A 20,550-nucleotide genomic window follows, 5' to 3' on the forward strand; every position below is an offset into this window, starting at 1 on the left:
AGGTTCTTTTTTGATCATGGCTTTCAGGTAGTCCAATAATTTTAAAATTATCTCTCCTGGATCTATTTTCCAGGTCAGTGGTTTTCCTAATGAGATATTTCACATTGCCTTCTATTTTTCATTTGTTTGAATTTGTTTAATAGTATCTTGATTTCTCATAAAGTCACTAGCTTCCATTTGCTCCAATTAATTCAGTGAGCTTTTGAGATTCTGCTTCCCATTTTTTAATGATACATCCTAGAATTTTACCAGAAATTAGGATCAAGTTCACTAGTTTGATTAATCTAACATCTTTAAAAAACTCGGTTTAACATTTGCCTGTATTGATTTCATAGGACCTCTCCCTCACTCCATGATTTTTCAAACTTTACTTTAAGGCACACATCCATGAGTTCTTTCAGGATGCTATACTTTAGTAAGTGTGGGACTAAGGACTTAAATTCATTGAGGGCATTTGGGTACTCTTTTACCATCTTCAATATCATGTTACCATTTTTATTCTATATTTCCCAGTCAACATGCATTTTTTAACTTTTAAAAATTTTGTTTCTTTTTAACATCCTTTTCTTTTTAAATTTTGGATTCCAAATTCTCTCCTTCCCTTCACACCCTCATCCACTTCTCATTGAGAAGGCAAGCAATATTATATCAATATATCTGTGAAATCATGCAAAACATATTTCTATATTAGCCATATTTTTTTAAAAAGCAAGAAAAATGAAAGTGAGAAAATTATATATCAGTTTGTACTCAGAGTTCATCAGTTGTTTCTCTGGTGTTTGGTAGCATTTTTTCCATCATGAATCCTTTGGAATTGTGTTGGATCATTATACTGATCAGATAGCCAAGTATTTCACAGTTGGTCATCATTACAACATTGCTGTTTCTGTGCACAATGATCTTCCAGTTATCACTTCAGTTTGTATCAGTTGTTATAGGTCTTGCCATGTTTTTCTGAAACCATCCCTCTCATCATTTCCCAACAGAACAGTAGTATTCCATCACAGTCATATGCCACAACTTTCAACACGCATTCGTTAAGCACTTTTATGTACCAGGCACTCTGTTAAGTTCTGCGGGTACAAAAAAGGGCAAAAATAGTCCATTGTCCTTGATAAGAAAATAGAAACAAAATAAGAATTGAAGTTATGTTTTTTCATCATCATCTATTATTGTTGTTTCATCCACATAAAGTAGCTGACATGCCATTCTTTGATCCTATTCCTTATTTTACTTTAATTTGGCTCCAACTTCTGCTGTAAGATCTCCTCTTTCTCTTTTAATTTTGTCCTTAAAATTCAGAACAAGGCTCAGTTCAATTTGGTCTTTAGCATTCTTGACATTTTTAGTGGACCATACCATTTGTGTTGATCTGGTTTCCTACCTTTGCTTTTATCTTCTGTATATGTCTCTTAAATTTGTCAATTATTTCACTGTACAACTATCCACTTCTCTTTAGACAAATTTCTCTTCCATCCTCATCAAAATGATTTATTTGTACTGTCATAATTTTGTTTTTGAGAATATCTCATCCCCCTTGTGCCAGTTTCCCTGGTAGAATTTTAGACCATAGGACCCATTCTGTCCTTTCTCTGGTCTCCTTGAAGCTTACTCTGCCAAAATATAGGGCACACATTGACTTTTCTTCCTTTTAAATGCTAAGATGGGGTAGTAACTTCTTCTCAATGCTATCATTTTTATTTCAACTCAGAATCAGTTGCAGAATAGTTCCTTTCATTGCTTTCTCCATATTTTCAAGAATGGAATAAAATTAAGGCAGGTCAGTAATTTACAAACTATTCTGCTTTTAGCCAAAATAAAGCTCCAGAAGATATTTAAATAGGTGAAATTACTCCCACACTACTATATCATACTGCCATGTTAGGTTTTTGATGTTTCCAGAACTTATTGTCTATTTTGTTCTTCTGGTTGGTTTATGTCTAGTATACTCCAGACCATTACTTTTATTACATTACCACCTCTAAAGATGGGAAAGAACCTAATAATGATAATAATATCTAGCATTTATATAGCACTTCAAAGTTTGTAAATGCTTTTCATATATTATTTCATTTGATCCTTACAATAACCATGTAAGGCAGGTGCCAGCATCATCTAGTTCAAACCCCTCTTTTCCACAATACTGTCCCTTCAGTTTCTTTCTTTACTGATACCTAAATGCTCTCCATCGTGCTTTCCCCATAAATAATGGTCATCACGTTAGACAATACTCAGGGGTTCTAAATTATATCATGGATATATGCCCCAGCAATACAACTATGTCCTGATTGTTCATGTCAAACTGATACATGACCACCCTGGCATAGGCCTCATCTCTTCTTCCTGTGACCAGTATTGGATGTCCTCCTCCCCAGGCTAACCTACAGATACTCATTGTTATTCTGCTGAATATGAGGAGCTGCTTCCTCTTCAAGATGTTAGCCCTACCTTCACACCTACAAGATAACTCTGAAATTTCTGTGGTCTTTCCTTCTCCGTGTTACCTCTTCCGTCCCATAACTTCCTTACATAAGTTTGAATTCTCTTTTGCTTTTTTAGATTTCTTCTCCTTTTTCTTCCCTTATCAAAGCACTTTTTTTCAATCATACCTGATAATCTTGATATAAAACCTGATGATTAAATATTGATTTAATTTTAATCATATCTAATAATCTCAAGAGCAGAGAGTCATTCTTCTAGGGCTTTCATCTTCTCTTTCGGCAGGAAACAGTTGTATTTTGTGCATAGGCATTCATTTATTTATTTTTTGGTTCTAGCAGAAATACCACCATCTTTGAAGGTCATTTAAATACTCCCCTTGCCTTCCATACTTGCTGAAAGTGAGATCCTCAGCTCTTCACCACTCTTGTTACTAATTCCCATCATAGTCTTCTGTAGCAAATATCCTATTTTGCCATGGTAATCCACTATGTTGGGAGGTTCTTTCCCCAGGATCATCTGAATAAAAGTTTGTTTTTTTAAAATATTAACTTTGCCACTTTTTCTCAGTACTTCACACCTTGCCAGGTGCATTAGATTGAAGAACATCTAAATCTAAATAGTAAATATGTTTAAATGTTGCCTTCAATAATATATTCTTTATATAAAAAAATTAATGCTGTACCCTGCATTTAGGCACCAAAGAATAATTTGCAAGAAATAATTTCATTTAATTAACATTAATATGCAGGCAGGTAATTTCGAATTTAGAGACATGTCCAAACTGTTATAAACCCCACTGTCCTCTGACATGACTCTCTGTCCCAAGATTTCAGATAAAATTTATGGGAACCTTAAACAAGGAAAAGATATCTTAAAATGCAGTTTGGGTTAATATTATAGAATTGAGTAATCAAGTCACTATCTTATTTCTCCTGGACCTCACTCCTGGAGTTGAACAAATGGACTTCCTCTCTTTCATGGATCTATTAATCTTTTCTCAATGGAGAAAGTCCACCAAAACACTTACTAGCTGTGTGACCCTGGGTAAGTCACTTAACCCTGTTTGCCTCAGTTCCTCATTTAGAGAATGAGTTGGAGAAGGAAATGGCAAACCACTCCAGTATCTTTGTTAAGAAAACAGTCTCTGTGTTCTAGAATGGCATATTTTCTTCTTTAGACAAGGGAATGGTTATTAGTGCAGTCACCTGCATGTATTGAATTATTCTTCAATATTAAAGATCTTGACTTCGTGCAGCTGTTTGGTGGTTAACAACAATCTTGCAAAAGTTTTTCCATACTTTTCATTGTGGCTGCCCTACAGTATTGCAACTTCAAAATTCATCCTAAAAGGATATATACTAAGATTGTACTTCCGAAAAATCCCTCTGTGTAGGCTTCATGCAGTCTTCAAAGATGCCAAAGATGATTCATGGCCTGATTTTTCTGTTCTGTTTATCATCATCATCATTATTTGTCTGAGGTTAGATTTGAACTCAGGTCCTCCTAACTCCAGGGTTGGTGCTCTATTCACTGTACCACCTAGCCACCCTATTATAATTTCTTTAAACTCTCCTGAATTATCTCCTGGGAACAGGTTGATATTCACTCAGGAAGGGGTCATCTGTTTGACAGACATTTCTAACTTTACTAATCTGCCTTAATATTTACCAAATTCAAATGGATACATGGACAGACCAGAATATACTCATTGGAATACTTAGGATTGTTGCTAATCAAAAGTGCACTCTGTATTCCAAAGTCTCTGACTATGAAATAGTACTAATTTGTAAATCAATTACATCATTTTGATTAAGAAAGATCTAATCTAATTTTACAAATAAATCATACTATATATAATTCCAAAATTAAAAGCGTTTATATGCAATAATTTTCAAAGTCACAATGTTAAACACATAAAGACTTAACACTAAACGTAAGATGATCTCATGGACTTAACATATAAACACAAAACTTACTGCCAGTCTAATATTACAATGAATGTATCTCTAAATTAGCCATATGGAAAAACCACTCCATTTATTTATAAATTTTGACATTCTATACTTGTTGCTTCCAGAAAAATTATCATTTTGATTTTCATAGCTACAGAGGTGTGGCACCAGTGCTTGCTATTCAGAACATAAATCAACTATGCTGTAAATAATAACTGTTCCAAATTAATCTGTCCAATACAATATAACAATATAAATCGAAATTTTAAATTGCTCAATGTTAAAACTTGCTACATGATTACAGCTACATTTCCATATCAATAAGAATTCCAAAATCTATAAAATCAGTCTTGGACATCAATAGCAAAAATTAGCTCCAAATCCCTGAGGAAGAATTAAGCATTTCTTTAAATTGGAGTTTCACAGTTTTACACACATCTTGCTCTCCTCTTATCTCGGTTATGTCTAAAATTCTCTTAAACTAGCACTGCTGCTTTCTGAAATCCTGGGCTTCCTCCCCTTGCATTTCTTGAAGTAAGCTTTTACTGGAGATTCTGATAGTTGGCAAAAATGAGGACACTGTATTGGAAATAAAAAATTGAAGTTATTCATCTATGTTCTAGTTAAGTTAATACCATTTTAAACAAAGTTACATTTTGCAGATTTTCTGCTTTTAAGAACACCTTTCCATACTTCTCATTGACTACTAATTGAGCAAGTCTATAATGTGTCAGTCAGTATAAACCATCTCTAATTTCCTTGGAATGCATCCATTACTATTGATTAGATTACTATGTCCCACACAAGAGGCAGAAAATAGGAAGACTGGGGAATAAGAAAATAAGCACAGGAAGGAAAAGGAGACAGCTAGATGAAATGTGATGTATAATCTTGTCTCCTCTGGGGCCAGCTAGATTTTGTAGACTAGGCAGGTTTGAACTCACTTAGTCACCAATTAAGATGACTTAATTCCAAGGTAGGAGTTCCAAAACTGAGTAGAATAACTTTTTCAGGCACTAGTAGAGTAGATTCTAGAAGTCTTGTGTTTAGGGTACTGGTGCAAGTGGGGAGAAATGAGGCTGCAGAGGTAGCAGGTCAGATGGCAAGGTGGATGACTGGAAAAAATATGAAGCATCTCATTATATGACATAATAATAACCTTTGGTTCTTTGGCTGCACAAATGCCTAGGTGTCCAGTAGAACATAAAAAAGGCCGTGGTGAATCAAAGGCCTAGGCTGAGCTAGCCCAACATTCAGCTCTGATAGTAGCACTATGTACTATGTACAGGATGTACTATGAGGGAGTGTGGGTATCTTCCACAAAGGTTGAGGGGTATCTTCAAAATCCCAGCTTCCCTTAATAACCCTTTGTGGTTTGTTATACAAAAGTTGTCTACACAATTCTTTTAAATCTGTCCATATGTTCAGCCTGTATCTGATATTTAGGGCAATGAGCTCCAGAAGTTTGATTCCTGATTTGTGGAGTAGGAAGTCCTTTTTATTCCTTCTAAACTTAATTCTTTCAAGCTGTAACAGGCACTTCACATTCTTCTGGTGTATATTTGGCCAGCAAGTCTGTGTTTACCTTATTCATAACTTTCATGATTTGATTTATTTTTTTGGTCCAGACTTGTGACTTTATTATTATCTGGAAACTCCCAGTGAGAAAGCTCCTTCTACCAATGCAGATAATGACTGTTCTGCAACTTATAGTCTTAGAGAGTTGCCTAGATCATTGAGAGTTTAAATTATTTCTCAAGGGGCACACAGCTAGTAGGGGTGACTTGCACCTAGGCCTTCATGACATAGACCAAGTACCCATGACATCACGCTCTCTCTCTCCATGATGTTATAAACCTTGACTTATAGAAGATTCATAGACTTTAAGAAAGAGAGGGAGAGAGAAACACAGAGAGAGACAGAGACAGAGAACATTCATTTAGTTCAGGAGTTCATAACCTATAGAGATTTCAAAGAATTTGTGAACTTACGGGAAAAAAAAATCTATCTTTATTTTTACAAACCTTTAACAAGCTTAGCACTTCCTTTAATTATGAATATAGGCGACAATTTTGAGGAGAGGTCATGGATTTTACTAGACTGCCAAAGGGATCCATGAAATAAAAAAAGGGCAAGAATCCCTGATTAAACCAAATCATTCATTTTTATAGATTTAGTAAACTTAGGCCTAGAGAGGAGTACCTTGTACTTCTTGTAAATAAGTACCTTGTACGATCAAATTAGCTGCAAAGTCAACACCAGTTTGTTGTTGTTGTTATGACTGTTCAGCTGTTTTACCTAAGCCTTATCGCCTCATCTCTTTTCTCAGCTTTCATGTTTCTAGATTGTAAATGTCTTGTCTTTTTCATCTGGCCTCATCCCCTATAGAATCATAGACAATAGAAGTCAGAGTTAGAAGGAACCTCAAGAACTTGGGATGGGAGACCTGGAAAGGACACTGGAGTGTGACATGTAGAAAGTCTGAACTGACAGGGATTTCAGAATATAGACTACAGGTGTCAGAGCCAGAAGAGATTTTAGAACATAGTGAAAAAAAAGGGGGGGGGGGCCATTGCTATATTTCAAGTCAGACAACCTGGGTTCAAATCCTGGCTCTTTTACTACCTATTTGACTTTGAACAGGTCACTTTATTAATTTCGTTGGCCCTTAGTTCCTCATCTGTAAAATGAAGTTGGCCTAGATCAGAGGTTCTTAAGTTGAGGTTAAATATTTTTATTATTATATTTAAATATAGTTGGCCTCCTTTGTAATTTTGTAAATTATTTTATGCATTTTAGAATTATTATTCTGAGAAGAGGTCCATAGGCCTCATCAGATTGCTAAAGGGGTCCATAACACAGAAGTGTTTAGAAACTTTTGGGATAGATGATCTCTAAGGGTACTTCCTAGTTCTAAATCTCACGATGCTATGAACACAGAGCATGGAATATTAGAGCTAGGAGAAAACTTAAGGAGAAAACAACAGCCCCTATAGCCCCTGGTCTACTTCTTTCAGATGAGCTGACACTGAGCAAGACACCCATCAAAGCCTTCAACTTCATGAAGATCACGGGAGCCCCTGTCAGAGCAGTGTCCCTGAGGAGAATGCAGGAGTCATGTTCTATATGTCAGGACATGGTGGAAAAAGCATCGAGAAATTCCTGTAGACATGACATCAGATATCATCGCAATGTTGGGTATAATGTCTGTCTCAAATGCCAGGCCATGTTTCCTAAGAATTTTCAACACAGCAAGAGCTTAGGAAACATATCCACTGACTTCCAGGAGCCAATGCTAAGCCCTGGCTCCACACCTTATTGTGAATACCACCCAAAGCAGCTCCAACTGCTGTTCTGCAAAGATCATGGAAAAACCATTTGTCTCAATTGTAGTATGTCCCTGGATCACAAAGGTCATCGAATACTCTCCATAGAGGAGGCTGCTCAGAGCTACAAGGTAGGATCCTCTAGAAGGCTGGATATCCTTCTGCACAACTATCTGGGTTTTTGATACCCACTAGATGGCTATGCGTGGGGTGAGTGTGTGTATGGGAGATGGATATTTATCCTTTTTTTTCTGCAACCACTTTGGAAAAGGGCCTAATATTCCATTTAGTGGCTGGATAAAACTGACCCTCAGCACATTTGGGGAATAGGTCAAGCTTGTCTTTGGGACTCTCCCACCTTCCTTTTTTAAATTTTTATTTAATTTTTAAAAATTAATGAACATTTATTTTGTCTCCCTCCTATCTCCCTTCCTCCACTAGAAAAAAAGAAAAAAGAAAAAAATTATTGATCATGATCTGTGCTTTGATTCACCAAATCTTTAGGAATAAGCTATTTAGTCTTCAATTACTTTCAATTCAATTGTTTCTTCAAAGACTTCAAAAATTAAATTTCATTTTTTATCTATCAAGCATTTATAAATGAAAAAACTCTTGTAACAAATTCCATACTGGTCATGTTAAAAAAATGTGTCTTATTTTATTCTGGTTATTAGTCTATTATTTCTGTGTTGGGAGATATTATTCTTCATTATTAGTTTTCTGGGAGTATTGCTGATTATTACATTGATCTGGGTTCTTAAGTCTTTCAAAATAATTTATTTTAACAATATTGTTATAATGTAACTTGTTTTCCTGATTTTGTTGACTTTACCCTGCATTGTTTCATATAAGTCTTCCCAGGTTTCTCTGAAACCATCTCTTTCATTATTTCTTATACAACAATAGTATTCTATTACATTAACATATTACTTTCCCTTTAGAATCACAAAACATAGAAGGTTCTAAACTGGAAGGGAATTTACAATGGGAAACAGAATGTTATAGTTAGAAGGAAGCTTAGAATTTAGAATATTAGAACATAGAATATTAACATTAGAACAGAACTCAGAATTCCTTTAGTACAGCCCTGTCACTATACATTTGAGGAAAATGAAGCCCAGAGAAGATAACTGATTTGCCCATAGTCATTAAGCTAGTGAGTAGTAGAACCAGTACTAAATGCTAGCTGCCCTGGCTTTTAACCCAAGGCTCATCCTATTACATCATATTTTCTCTCTCTTTGTTTTTGTGGCTATTCTGTTGCAACACTCTGTATCTCCTAACTTCCCCATAGCTATCTAGATCACATGGTTTAGGCACCCCCATACATATCTAGAAGTGCCACATTCTCCAAACCTATTCTCTCTTACAAACTCTGATACTTCCCCATTCCTAATTAAAATGCTAGATGGCTGTCTCTAAGAAAACAATTAGAAAAGATTTATGGAATTTTTACTATATGCTCAGCACAGTGGGATATGTAAGAGAAATATGGTAGAGCACTAGCCCTGGAGTCCAGAGGACCTGAGTTCAAATCCGGCCTCAGACACTTAACACTTACTAGCCCTGTGACCTTGGGCACTTGCCCCAATTGCCCTGCCCTCCCCCCTCCAAAAAAAAAAAAGAGAGAGAGAAATACAGGATATAGTCTTTTCCCTCATGGAGCTCACAGTTTCAATCAAGAGATAAAAGTAACAAACACAAAACAATTAGAGAACAGCACAGGACAGTCTATAATCAAATGCCAAGTTGTATAACTGTAGACTACAATTGCAATAGACCAGAAAAGGGAGAAGAAAAGTCAAAATGTGTAGATTTACTTGAGGTGGTAAATAGACCTAGGATTTACATTAGTAGACAGTGTTGTGGTGCAGTAGAGCAAGCAAGGGCATAGAGATGGGAATGAGGATGACCTATGCTGAGGACAGGGAGGAGACCTCTGACTGAAACAGAGTATGTTGAGAAGCAGTAGGCAATTAGGTTGGGCAAATTTATAGCAACTATATGAATACAGCTACATAACATGCTTTACACAAATTAAGATGGATCCAAATAATTGGAGAATTATGGATTGCTCCTGGATAGGCTGAGTCAATATAAGAAAAATGACAATACTGACTTAATTAATTTACTTATTCAATACCATACCAATCAAACTACCAAAGGATTACTTTATAGAGATAGAAAAAAATAATAATAATGAAAATTAGCTGGAGAAACCAAAGATCTAAAATCTAAAGGAAGATAATGAAAAAATGGGAAAGAAGGGGCCTAACAGTACCAGATCTTAAACTGTATTCTACAAATCAGCACTTATCAAATCCATTTATTATACTGGTTTAAGAAATAGAGAGCTCAATCATTAGAAAAGATCAGGAGCATAATATATAAAATCAAATAGCCTCAAGTTTGATAAACTCAAAGATCCTAGCTATTGAGGCAGGAGCCCACTATTCACCAAAAACTATTGGGAATCTCACCCCAGATGCCAGCATAAATTCCAAATGGATACATGACTTAGACACGAAGGGAGAAATCATAGAGTAGAGAAGCAAAAAAGAAATAACCTGTCAGATCTATGGATACAAGAAGAATTCATGACCAAATAAATAAAGAGGGTCACAAAAAATAAAATGGACATTGTGTTTATATAAAATTGAAAGATTTTTTTACACAAATAAAGCCAAAGCACTAAAATTAGAACAGACAGGGACTCAATTATAAATTATAGAAGGTCTTAAAAGACAGGCATAGAAGTTTAGATATGATGAATAAGCTGTGGGGAATATGAGATGAACTAATCTACACTCAGGTCCTAATGACTGACAACAACCAGCGACACTAATTGGGTATCAGAATAGGTTGGAGGGGCAGAATGTTTTCTGTAAGAGCCTTCTGGCTGCCCCTTAAATCATACCCCATAGGTGGCTGTCTGCCCTCCCTCTACATAAGACCACCCCTTCCCACAGATAATTGAGCAAATGCCCTTTTCCCTTTTAGGGTAGATCTGCCCTGGATATATGGGACCTTTGAGGAATTCCCTCTGTATCATTGAAAGTCTGTATCATATTCTCAAGGGTTTCATCTAGAGAAAACAGTATGACGGTGCCAAAGGTAGGATTATAGGGGTAGCATGGTATGGTAGAAAGAAACAATGTCAGAAGATTTAATGGCTTTGCCACTTACTAGCCATGTGATTTTGGACAATTCACCTGATCTCTCTGAGCCTCAATTTTCTCATCTGTCAAATGGCCATAATAATACTTGGACTTCCTAACTTATAATGATGTTGGAAGAAAGTACTCTGTACTTAGTAAAGCAGCATAGGAATAGTCAATTCAACAAATCTTTCAATTCAACATATATTAAATATCTACCATGCACAATGCCCAAATGAAATAAGACACAGTCCTTACATAGTTTAATAGAAATTAATACAAATACACAAATAACCACAATAAAAAAATTAGAATATGAGGGGCGGCCAGGTGGCTCAGTGAGTAAGAACACTGGCCCCAGAGTTGGGATGACCTGGGATCGAATCCAGGCTCAGATACTTAGCACCACACCCAGAAATAACTGGCCGAGTAACCTTGAGCAAGTTACTTAACCCCAATTGCTTAAAAAAAAAATAGAATATGTTAAGTGGATGGGAGAGATCCCTATCAAATGCTATAAGAAATTGGAGGAGGGAAGAGATTGCTTCTACTTTGGGAGATCAGGAAAGACTTCATGCAAGAGCTTGGCACTAAAGATGGACTTTGAAGGAAGCAAAAAATTTTAATTGGTGGAGATGAAGTTGGGGTGGAGAACAATTCCAGGCATATGGGATAGTGCTCAAAGGCAAGGAGGTGGGAACAGGCCCAACAAGATTGGAAAACAACTAGTTTGCTTCAGTAGGAACAGAGGATAGAGGGGAGTAGTATTAGACAATACTGAAACAGTAGCCTTGAGTCAAATTCCGGAGGGCCTTTAATACCAAGCTAAGGAGTTTGTGGTAAGCAATTGAGACACACTAAAAGTTTTTGAGTGGGGAAGTGAAGTCTTTTGATTTGTATACTAGAAAAATTAGGAAGTTCTGTGAAGTATGACCTGTTTTGGTTATGAATTCTAGACTACTGCCCTTAAGTTATCCAAAAACCCATGCCTGGATATTTCTAAGAAAAGAACTTGAGGTCAGTGTACTACAGTCCAGCGTGGAGGCAGGGAATGAAAGGGAGCAGTGTTTCCTGATTGTTACTAATGTACTACACTTTTTTTTTTTACCAGTTCATACAATTTTTTAACACAACTTCTCCTTACTTCTTAAAATATACTTAAAAAAAAACTGAATCAAAAAAAAAAAACCAAACCTGAATCGTTATTATCCTTGAATCTTCTTCTTCCCAGCCCCTGTCTCCCTCAGGATAAGCTGGTGGGAAAAGAGCTAGATTTGAAGCAAGAGGAGCTGGAATCCGATCCTAGCCCTGCCAATTAATGCCTATATGATCCTGGGAAAATCACTTAACCTTTCTGGACCTGTTTCCTTATGTGAAAAATAAGGAGTCTGTACCAGATAACCTCTAAGGTCCCTTTCTAACCTGCCATCTTTTTCTTTGGCTCCTAGTCTTTTATCTTGTTCCTTTCTATGAAAACTTTTGCCCTTCTCTTTATCACTCATGGTCATTCTCACTCACTGTACTCTCGTATCTTGGCTTATCTTTATTCCTAGAGCACTTGGACCTAATGGGTCTTGGGCCACTGTGGGCTCAAGAGACTTAATCTTTGCCCCACTAATATGTTATATGAAATGATTGCTTTGGCATTGATCTGCTAAGGGCCCCATCCCTGCTCATTTAAGTAGGGCTTATATTTACAGCAAGTTAAAGAGTAGGGACTTTATTCTGATCCTCAACATTTTAAAAAATTTAAACCAGGAACAACTTCAGAGCCATCTGGAGCATCTTAAGAAAGTAAGAGAAATAGCTGAAGAGAAGAAATCACAAGGAAATGAGACAATGGCAGCCTTCCTGGTAAGGACAGTGACATTCTGCAGACACTCCTCTCTGGGGAACTACAGGAAGAGAAGTTTGCTACTGGATCAAAACAGGACCAAGGCTTGAGCCCTTTTGAGACTTTCCTAATTCCTGGGGAAATAGAGAGAACTCAGAAATATAGATGGCTTTCATTGGTGGTCAAGAAGGGTGGGGGAAACTACTAAAAAGTGGTTGCTTTATCTTTTACAGTTATCCCTTCCACTTCTCAGGGGTTGGGAGTGCAGTGCCTCCACAAGTCTGGAAAATCCAAAAAAAATTTTGGCCTTCCTTTTGTACCAGAAAAGAAGTCTGATTTTTTTCTTTTTCTTTTATGGGGTGTTTACAGTACCTTATTGTAAAATTTGTGTTAGGTATTTGGTCATAGGCTCTTTGTCATCTGTTGGCCTTGGAGTATCATCTGTGGCTTCTACAGAACTCCCCCAAAATTCCCATTTAATTTCTTATGTCGATCTGCAATATATCAAAACCTCAATGGGGCAGCTAGGTGGTGCAGTGAATAAAGCATTGGCCCTGGAGTCAGGAGAACCTGAGTTCAAATCCGGCCTTAGACACTTAATACTCACTAGCTGTGTGACCTTGGGCAAGTCACTTAACCCCAATTGCCCTGCTCTCCCCTCTCCAAAAAGCAAAAAAACAAAACAAAACAAAAACCTCAATAGGGAAAGTCTCAATGTGGAAGAAATTACTGTGTATTATCAGCAAGTGGACAGATCATTCAGAAGGGTGAAGTGAGCGATGAGAACTCTACTCCTTAATAGCTAGGAAGTTCCTAGTGTTGCTGCACCCATGTGGTCTGCCCTAGCTTTACCCAAGAGACTTTCTATAGATATAGGGAAGGCAATGGAAGGGCTTAGACTCCTCCCATTACTTCCCCCTACCCCCATAGGTGTAGCAGATACACATACAAGGTGTTCCAATAAATGTTTAACAAGTGGCTCTTTGAAAAAGAAATGCCCACATAACACAAATTTTACCTGCATTTTTCACATTTTCTCTATTACTTTCTTAAGTCTACACAACAAAAAAATAATAATAAATCAAGCCCCGATTTATAGTGTTTATTGATTTCTGAGGTGTAAATGCTCACACTGAAAATGAGTCAGCTCCAGTAACCACTATACATTTTGTTTTGCTTTTTCATTTTATTTTTCAGTTAACAAGCATTTATTTTCTCTCCCTCTCAGACTCACTTCCACTTAAGAAGGAAACTCCCCCCACCACCACCAAAATCCTTATAACAAACATGAGTAGTCAAGTAAAACAAATTCCCATATCATCCATATCCAAAACGTCCCTGAGGGAAGAGACAGAACCACCCTCAGGCCCGTCCTGAGGAATGGGCATCCTTAACACATATCCAGAGTTCCTCTAACCTTTATGGGCTTCCACTAAACCACAGTGATGGATCTAGTGGTCATCCTCACAGCGAAAACCTCAAGTGGGTAATGTCCCCGAGCCATCCCTAACACACTTGACCCCTGTCTTCCTAACACTATTGCTCCTAGAGCAAGACAGAGGCTCAGAAGGAGCAGATTATGTCCCGACTGACTCAGCTGCATCAGTTTCTAGCAGAACAAGAGCAGCTCTTCCTGGCCTGGTTGGAAGAACTATCCAGGACCATCTTCAGGAGCAAGGCAGAGCACATCACCAGAGCATCCCAGGAAATCTCCCTTCTTGAAGAGCTGATGGGGGAGCTGGAAGAAAAACAGAAACAGCCAGCATGGGAACTCCTACAGGTGAAAATGAGTGACCCCTTGCATACAGAAGGGCCCTGTCAGAATGGAGGCCTCGTATGTTCATCATTCCAATTTATGCTATGCTTACGCCAGGCTATCAGCATCCCAGGCTCATTCTGTGCCCTTGCGTTCCTGCCTTAACCTGAAGTCTAGGTAATTTCCAGGGCCCCGTTAGCATATATGTGGAGAAAAGCTCGGCATGCCTGTGCCACTTGACGAGTTCTGGTAAAACCCTTGAGTGTCTTCAGTTGTCTGTAAAACTCCTTGGGAGCTCAGATAATTTTCCAGGCATTTCCCAACATATTGAGATCTCTTTAAGGAAGGAAGTCTTAAGACCCAAGTAGAATTGGTTATTCAACACGACCTCCTCCTTCCTATTTTATTAGTAACTTACACTCATATAGACACTGAAAATTTTGTATTCAATCCAACAGAAACTTCAGGGAACCAACCAACTTTTGTTTTGGGTTTTTTTTTGGGGGGGAGGGAGGAAGAACCCAGCAGTGGGAAGGAACCATTTGAAAACTCACCAAGGGCTATCAAATCATCTTTGCTAATTTCTACATGTTCCAGTTAATGTCCAAGGTTAGATTAATGTCAGGTATAATTTGTCAAATGTTCAGTGAAAACAAAAGCTCATACATGTCTTTGTTCTTGCTCCCTTTGACCCAATGGATTGACTTTCCTGGATCAATCAGTAGAGACACAACTGTGAAATTGAAGCAGTATTGACAATTCATGGGGGCACTTTGGTTTATACTGAACCAAACTTTCTCAAGCTAATGTCAGATTTTTTTGCTTATTGTTTAACATTAGCTATAATATACATACATGTTGGCCTGAATATAAGTTAATTCTCTCCTTCCCCTAAAAGTAAATCTCTTTGAAAGGAAAAAAAAATCTAGATGTACATTGTAAAGTAGCAGTGAATACAGGACTCATGCAAGGTTTAACACAAAATGGAGTGTGGAAAGTGTGGCCTGTATCTGGACCAAAATGATACATACCAAGATGCTTTTCTGCCTCTGGGGAAGTTGTACCATATAGTACAATGGTCTTAAGCTGTCTGAAATGGCATGGCTCCTATAGCCTAATAAACAAGGGGCTCACTCTTTTATATTTGAAATGAACTGTCAGGAATCAGCACCTGAATGTGTTTCCCTCAAGGGTTGTTAAAGTCAAAGAGGAGGATTAGGGTTAAAATTAACCCTTGTATCTCCTGCTGGAACTTTGATAGCAAAGCAGTGGGAGAGGTGGAGGACATCAGTACTAGGCTAGAGCCAGCAGCACGTGTAGGAGGGGTTGCTGAAATAGTGGACAGTGGTGGTGGGTGTGGGACCTGAGTAATTCTGGACTGTAGCTGAACATGTCAAATCAAGACTTTACTAAGAGTAAGCAGTAGCTCCAGAGCAAGACTGACAGATTGTTTCCCTTTTTCTCCCCTAGGATATCAGAGTCACCCTGATGAGGTAACTACACAGCTCACAAAACACACACACACAGTACGCACAAACACACACACACATACACAGACGGTGCTGAGAAGAGGCTGAACATTTAGAAGGCCTAACTCCTCAGGTTCTGTAACTCAGAACTTTCCATGCTGGATCCCAATTGCTTTGGGGGTGTCTTGCATTTCCTTCTTTCCAATGGGTAGGTATTTCCTTGAACCTCCAGTTGGATCTGAATAGTTCCTCCCAGAGGAAGTGAGATGACTCTGGCTCAGGAAAGAAGACCATGCCATCTGTCCATGAAAGGTTTCCCTCTGCAATTCTCAGAAACAGTACCCTTTGTAATCAGTTTATTGGTCTCAGGGTAGTTCTTAGGGACAGGCACCCTTCATCTAACCATGTCCTTCCTAATCCATGAGGCAGAAAGGCCAGACCAGTGTACCCAATAACTGCCCTGCCCTGATCCTGGTGCATCAGTTGTTCATTCCACAAACATTCACAAAATGTTGAGTATGTATTGGTATGATGTTGGGAGTTAGAGAAAAAAAGGATAAGTAAGACATGATTGCTGCTCTCAGGGAACTTACCATCTAATAGTGGAGATTAAACATGTATACGGGTTACAAGTTAAAATATATATATAAATATAAAATTAAACAACAAATTGAATATACGAATTAAAATCTGATAAATACACAGGAAAACTAGCAAGTATTGTTAGACCAGCAAAGGTGACTTCTGAGAGTTTCAGGTCATTTTTTATGATTTTCGAGTAGGTGATTTTTGAGCTGGGCCTTAGAACATGGCTAGGATGCTTAGAGTGGGTGATCCCTAAGAACTTGGGGCTGATGAGACAGGGAAAAGCCATTGATAAGCTGGAGGGGGTCCAGAGTAATTCAGCCGTGATAATCAAGAGCATTAAGTTCATACCACAGGAGCTTCCACTGAGGGAACTTGGCATGTTTAACTTGGAGAGATGATTGGAGGGGGAGTAAGGGACAATGGTAGCTATTTTAAGGCATTTGTAGGGCTGTCATGTGGTGTATGGATTAGCCTTGATCTATGTGGCCCCAGAGTGCAGAAGTTGGAGCAATGGGTAAAAGTTACAAAGAAGCACATTTAAGTTTAACATAAAGAAAAGCTTTTCAACAAAGAGAGCTGTCCAAGTTTGGAGTGGGCTGCAACCGGAGGCAGTGCATTTCCGTCACAGGAGATCTTCCAGCAAGAGAACGACCACTTATTGGACATTTTATCAAAGGGATTTGGTAGGGGGTTGGACTGTGTGGCTATTGGGGTCTCTTCCAAACTGTTGCTGTGTTAATTTTTTATTATAAGATCACAATTTGTGGAGGATGCATGGGATTCAAGGATTTGGGGGCTGATCAGGAAGGGTAGGATTTTCATAAAGGACAGAGGCTTTCTCTGAGAATTTCATCTACAAAGAAGAGAGTCCTCTAATAGAGATTAGAATGAGGCCAAAAGGTAATGTGGCATTTGCCTAATGTACTAGGTGGATTGAGAAGTAGCACTGGTCTGCTTCCCTATGTAGAAGTCAATTGGAAGTTTCCTTGGCCTTCACTTCTGTAGGAATTTGAGAAGTGAGAGGAGAGCTTTCTCTCAACCACCACGTTCACGGTGACATTCACCAATTTTTGCTGTCTGTTGTATCTGTAGGGCAGAATGGGTGACTCTACCTAAGGAGTGGGCTGTGTCTCCTGAGTTGAAAGAGAAAATTCACATTCTCTTCTGGAAATCAGAGTGTGTGCAGAAGAGCATGAGGCGGTTCATAGGTTTGTATATAAAGCTGTTTGGTATTTAGAGAAATTGGAAACAGCATAGCCATCTCATCCCTGGATCAGACAGCAGAATTCAATGTCTTTATCTTGGTCCCTTTTTTCTTTTCATCTTTTAACAATACTATTAATTTCTACCTGAAATCTCCCTTGCAAGGGGTCATAAGAACTCATCTCTTCAGATAGCAGAATTCAGTGTCTTTATCTTGGTCCCTTTTTTCTTTTTGTCTTTCAACAATGCTATTAATTTCCACCTGAAATCTCCCTTACAAGGGGTCATAGGAACTCAACTCATTTCCTTTTTCTCCTAGAGAGTCTGCAATCAGAAATGGAAACATTCAAAAGTAAGTGTCTGGATCTACTTACCCAAGAAGGGAGGGAATAGTTTTATATTGTTTCAAGAATGCTAATTTCTCTTGAGTTATTTAGAAAGAGAAACTGAGGGGGGAAAAGGATTATTTCCTAGTAGAAATCCCCCAAAGCTCACTTGTATGAGCCTCTCTTTTTGTTCCCCTTTGGCTATGTGACTTGGAGCTTCCTAAATAAAGGAGGCATATTTTCAAGGAATCAGCCTGGCCTTGAGCCATCAATCTCTTCCTTCCAATTTCTTTGGTCAGGTTCTGTAGGTTTTCCCCTAATACCTTTGTTATTTGATAAAACTTGATAGTGTTCTTTCTGCTTTTCCAAAGCTCTCCCTCCCTTAGCTTGTTCCCACCCTAGGCCCAGATCAAGAGTGAGGCTAAATCTGGGGAAGATAAAAACCATATACCGTAAACCATATATCAATTGTAGGGATTTATGAAATTCCTAAGAACCTACTATCCTGGGGGAAGTTCCTAAAATACATCAAGTTCCATGTTTCATTGTAGAAGTCAGAAGAGAGAGTTAGATCTTAGTTTATACACTCAGCTTCTTTCTCATCTTTTTTTTATCTGTTCAGTTTTACAGCTGAGAGAAGTCCAATTACATACAGGTAAGTGGCTAAGATCAGAGATCTTCAGAGCAGCAGAAAACCTAACTCAGGATCCCCCAGTTCTTTACTCTGACATCTGAAAAGAACAGCTAACAGTTCCAGAGTCTGGAAAAGGCATATATATATATATATATACATATACACAAAGTCTGAAAATTTCATATATTGTCTCTGTATTAACACACAGTAATCTGTCCACTAAATTCTCTGAGCCTACACTACAATATATTTAACAACACAAAATAAATACTAGCAGACCATGGAGAAAAGAATGTTCTAATATACATACATACATATATATGTTTATACACATACATGCATATATATATGTATGTTTATATCACATATATCATATATTTATATAAAATTGTTCCACATATTCCCTTATATTATAGTATCCTGGGGAGCTGCCAACTTTGCCTTCCTTATTTTTACCTTTCCCTAAAACTTATTGGGTAGAGAGTGGAGATACCATCAATTTCTCATTGGTTATTTGAATTTTCATTGTAGCTAATGTAACTCTGGACCCAGAAACAGCTCACCCCAAACTTATCATATCTGATGATCTAAAAAGTGTGACACTTGGGAAGAAATGTCAGAAGTTGCCTAATGGCCCACAAAGATTTGATGATTCTGTCATCGTTCTGGGATCTCCAAGTTTTGTCTCAGGAAAATGGTATTGGCAGGTATACGTGGGAGACAAAAGTATGTGGACTTTGGGAGTTTGCAAAAATTCTGTAAATAGGAAGGGGAGCACAGCCTTTTCCCCAGGAAATGGATATTGGTTGGTAATGATGACCAAAAAGAATGAGTATGTTGCCTCCACCATTCCACCAGCCCCTCTTTATTTAGGGGAGCCCCCCAGATGTGTGGGAATTTTCCTGGACTATGAAGCTGGAGATATTTCCTTTTACAATGTGACTGCCAAATCCCACATCTATACTTTCCATTTCTCCAATTCTTCCTCTGATCCTCTCAGACCTGTCTTCAGCCCTGGTCTGCATGATAAAGGCAAAAATGAATGTCCTCTGACCATCTGTCGAGGGAGTATGTAGAAGTAAAGAAGCTTAGTATCCATGTTACAGAACGTGAACCTACTCGGGAGATCTCATGCTCTCCATAATGTTTTATACCTTATTTATGGAGTAAACAAACACGTCTTATGTTTTGTTATAGTTATCACTGTGCTTGCTTTTAACCCTCCTACTAGATTATAAACTCTCTCAGGAAGGAACTGTCCTATTCATTTCTGTATTCCCCATAGAAATGTGAACAAAGACTTGTAAATAGTAGGTGCTAAATAAATGTTTGTTGAATGAATGATTAGCCTCAGTATCTTTTGACAAGAATCTATCTGTAATAAAAACAAATTGGAATTGTTAGAAAAATAGAGATTATCATCAGTGAAACAGATTAGGAATACTTTTGTAAAAGTCCCATTTGGTTCTTGGAAATATTTATATTCTTAAGAACTACCATTTAGAGGGGCAGCTAGGTGGCACAGTGAATAGAACATAGTCAGGAGGACCTGAGTTCAAATATGGCCTCAGACACTTAACACTTACTAGCTGTGTGACCTTGGGCAAGTCATTTAGCCCCAATTGCATTCTCCCCTCCAAAAGGCAAACAAACAAAACTACCATTTAGAATAATCACGTATTTTAGCTCTAGCCTTTCCAGAAATTTATTCAATTCCATATTTTCACTTTTGTTTATCTTTTTGTTGGATCTGTCCACAACTGAGACATTGAAACCTCTTGCTATTAGCATATTAATGTTTATATTTTCTTTATTAATTTAGTTAAGGGTAGAGCACTTGGAGCTTATCATTTAATAGCATT

At 37.8% G+C, this 20,550-nt stretch overlaps 1 protein-coding gene across 3 annotated transcripts in view; it reads left to right on the top strand.

Annotated features, from left to right (window-relative positions):
- MEFV (MEFV innate immunity regulator, pyrin) overlaps window positions 1-20,029 on the top strand; it is a 31,190-nt gene extending 11,161 nt beyond the window's left edge. The window contains exons 4-11 of one of the 3 annotated variants that reach the window (XM_069106807.1): window positions 7,412-7,851; window positions 12,637-12,732; window positions 14,262-14,492; window positions 15,939-15,961; window positions 17,618-17,733; window positions 18,048-18,080; window positions 18,677-18,709; window positions 19,220-20,029. In XM_069106807.1, the coding sequence (XP_068962908.1) occupies window positions 7,412-7,851; window positions 12,637-12,732; window positions 14,262-14,492; window positions 15,939-15,961; window positions 17,618-17,733; window positions 18,048-18,080; window positions 18,677-18,709; window positions 19,220-19,764 (1,517 nt within the window). In that variant the 3' untranslated portion in view covers window positions 19,765-20,029. Of the gene's footprint in view, window positions 1-7,411; window positions 7,852-12,636; window positions 12,733-12,945; window positions 14,234-14,261; window positions 14,493-15,938; window positions 15,962-17,617; window positions 17,734-18,047; window positions 18,081-18,676; window positions 18,710-19,219 lie in introns of those variants that run through there. The other 2 variants (XM_069106811.1, XM_069106812.1) reach the window with 2 other exon arrangements.
- Window positions 20,030-20,550: the final 521 nt, after the last annotated feature.

The sequence above is a fragment of the Petaurus breviceps genome, unplaced genomic scaffold (genome assembly GCF_028583685.1).
Source record: "Petaurus breviceps papuanus isolate PSGF00001 unplaced genomic scaffold, PetGlider_PUasm1.0 138, whole genome shotgun sequence".
Classification (NCBI taxonomy): domain Eukaryota; kingdom Metazoa; phylum Chordata; class Mammalia; order Diprotodontia; family Petauridae; genus Petaurus; species Petaurus breviceps.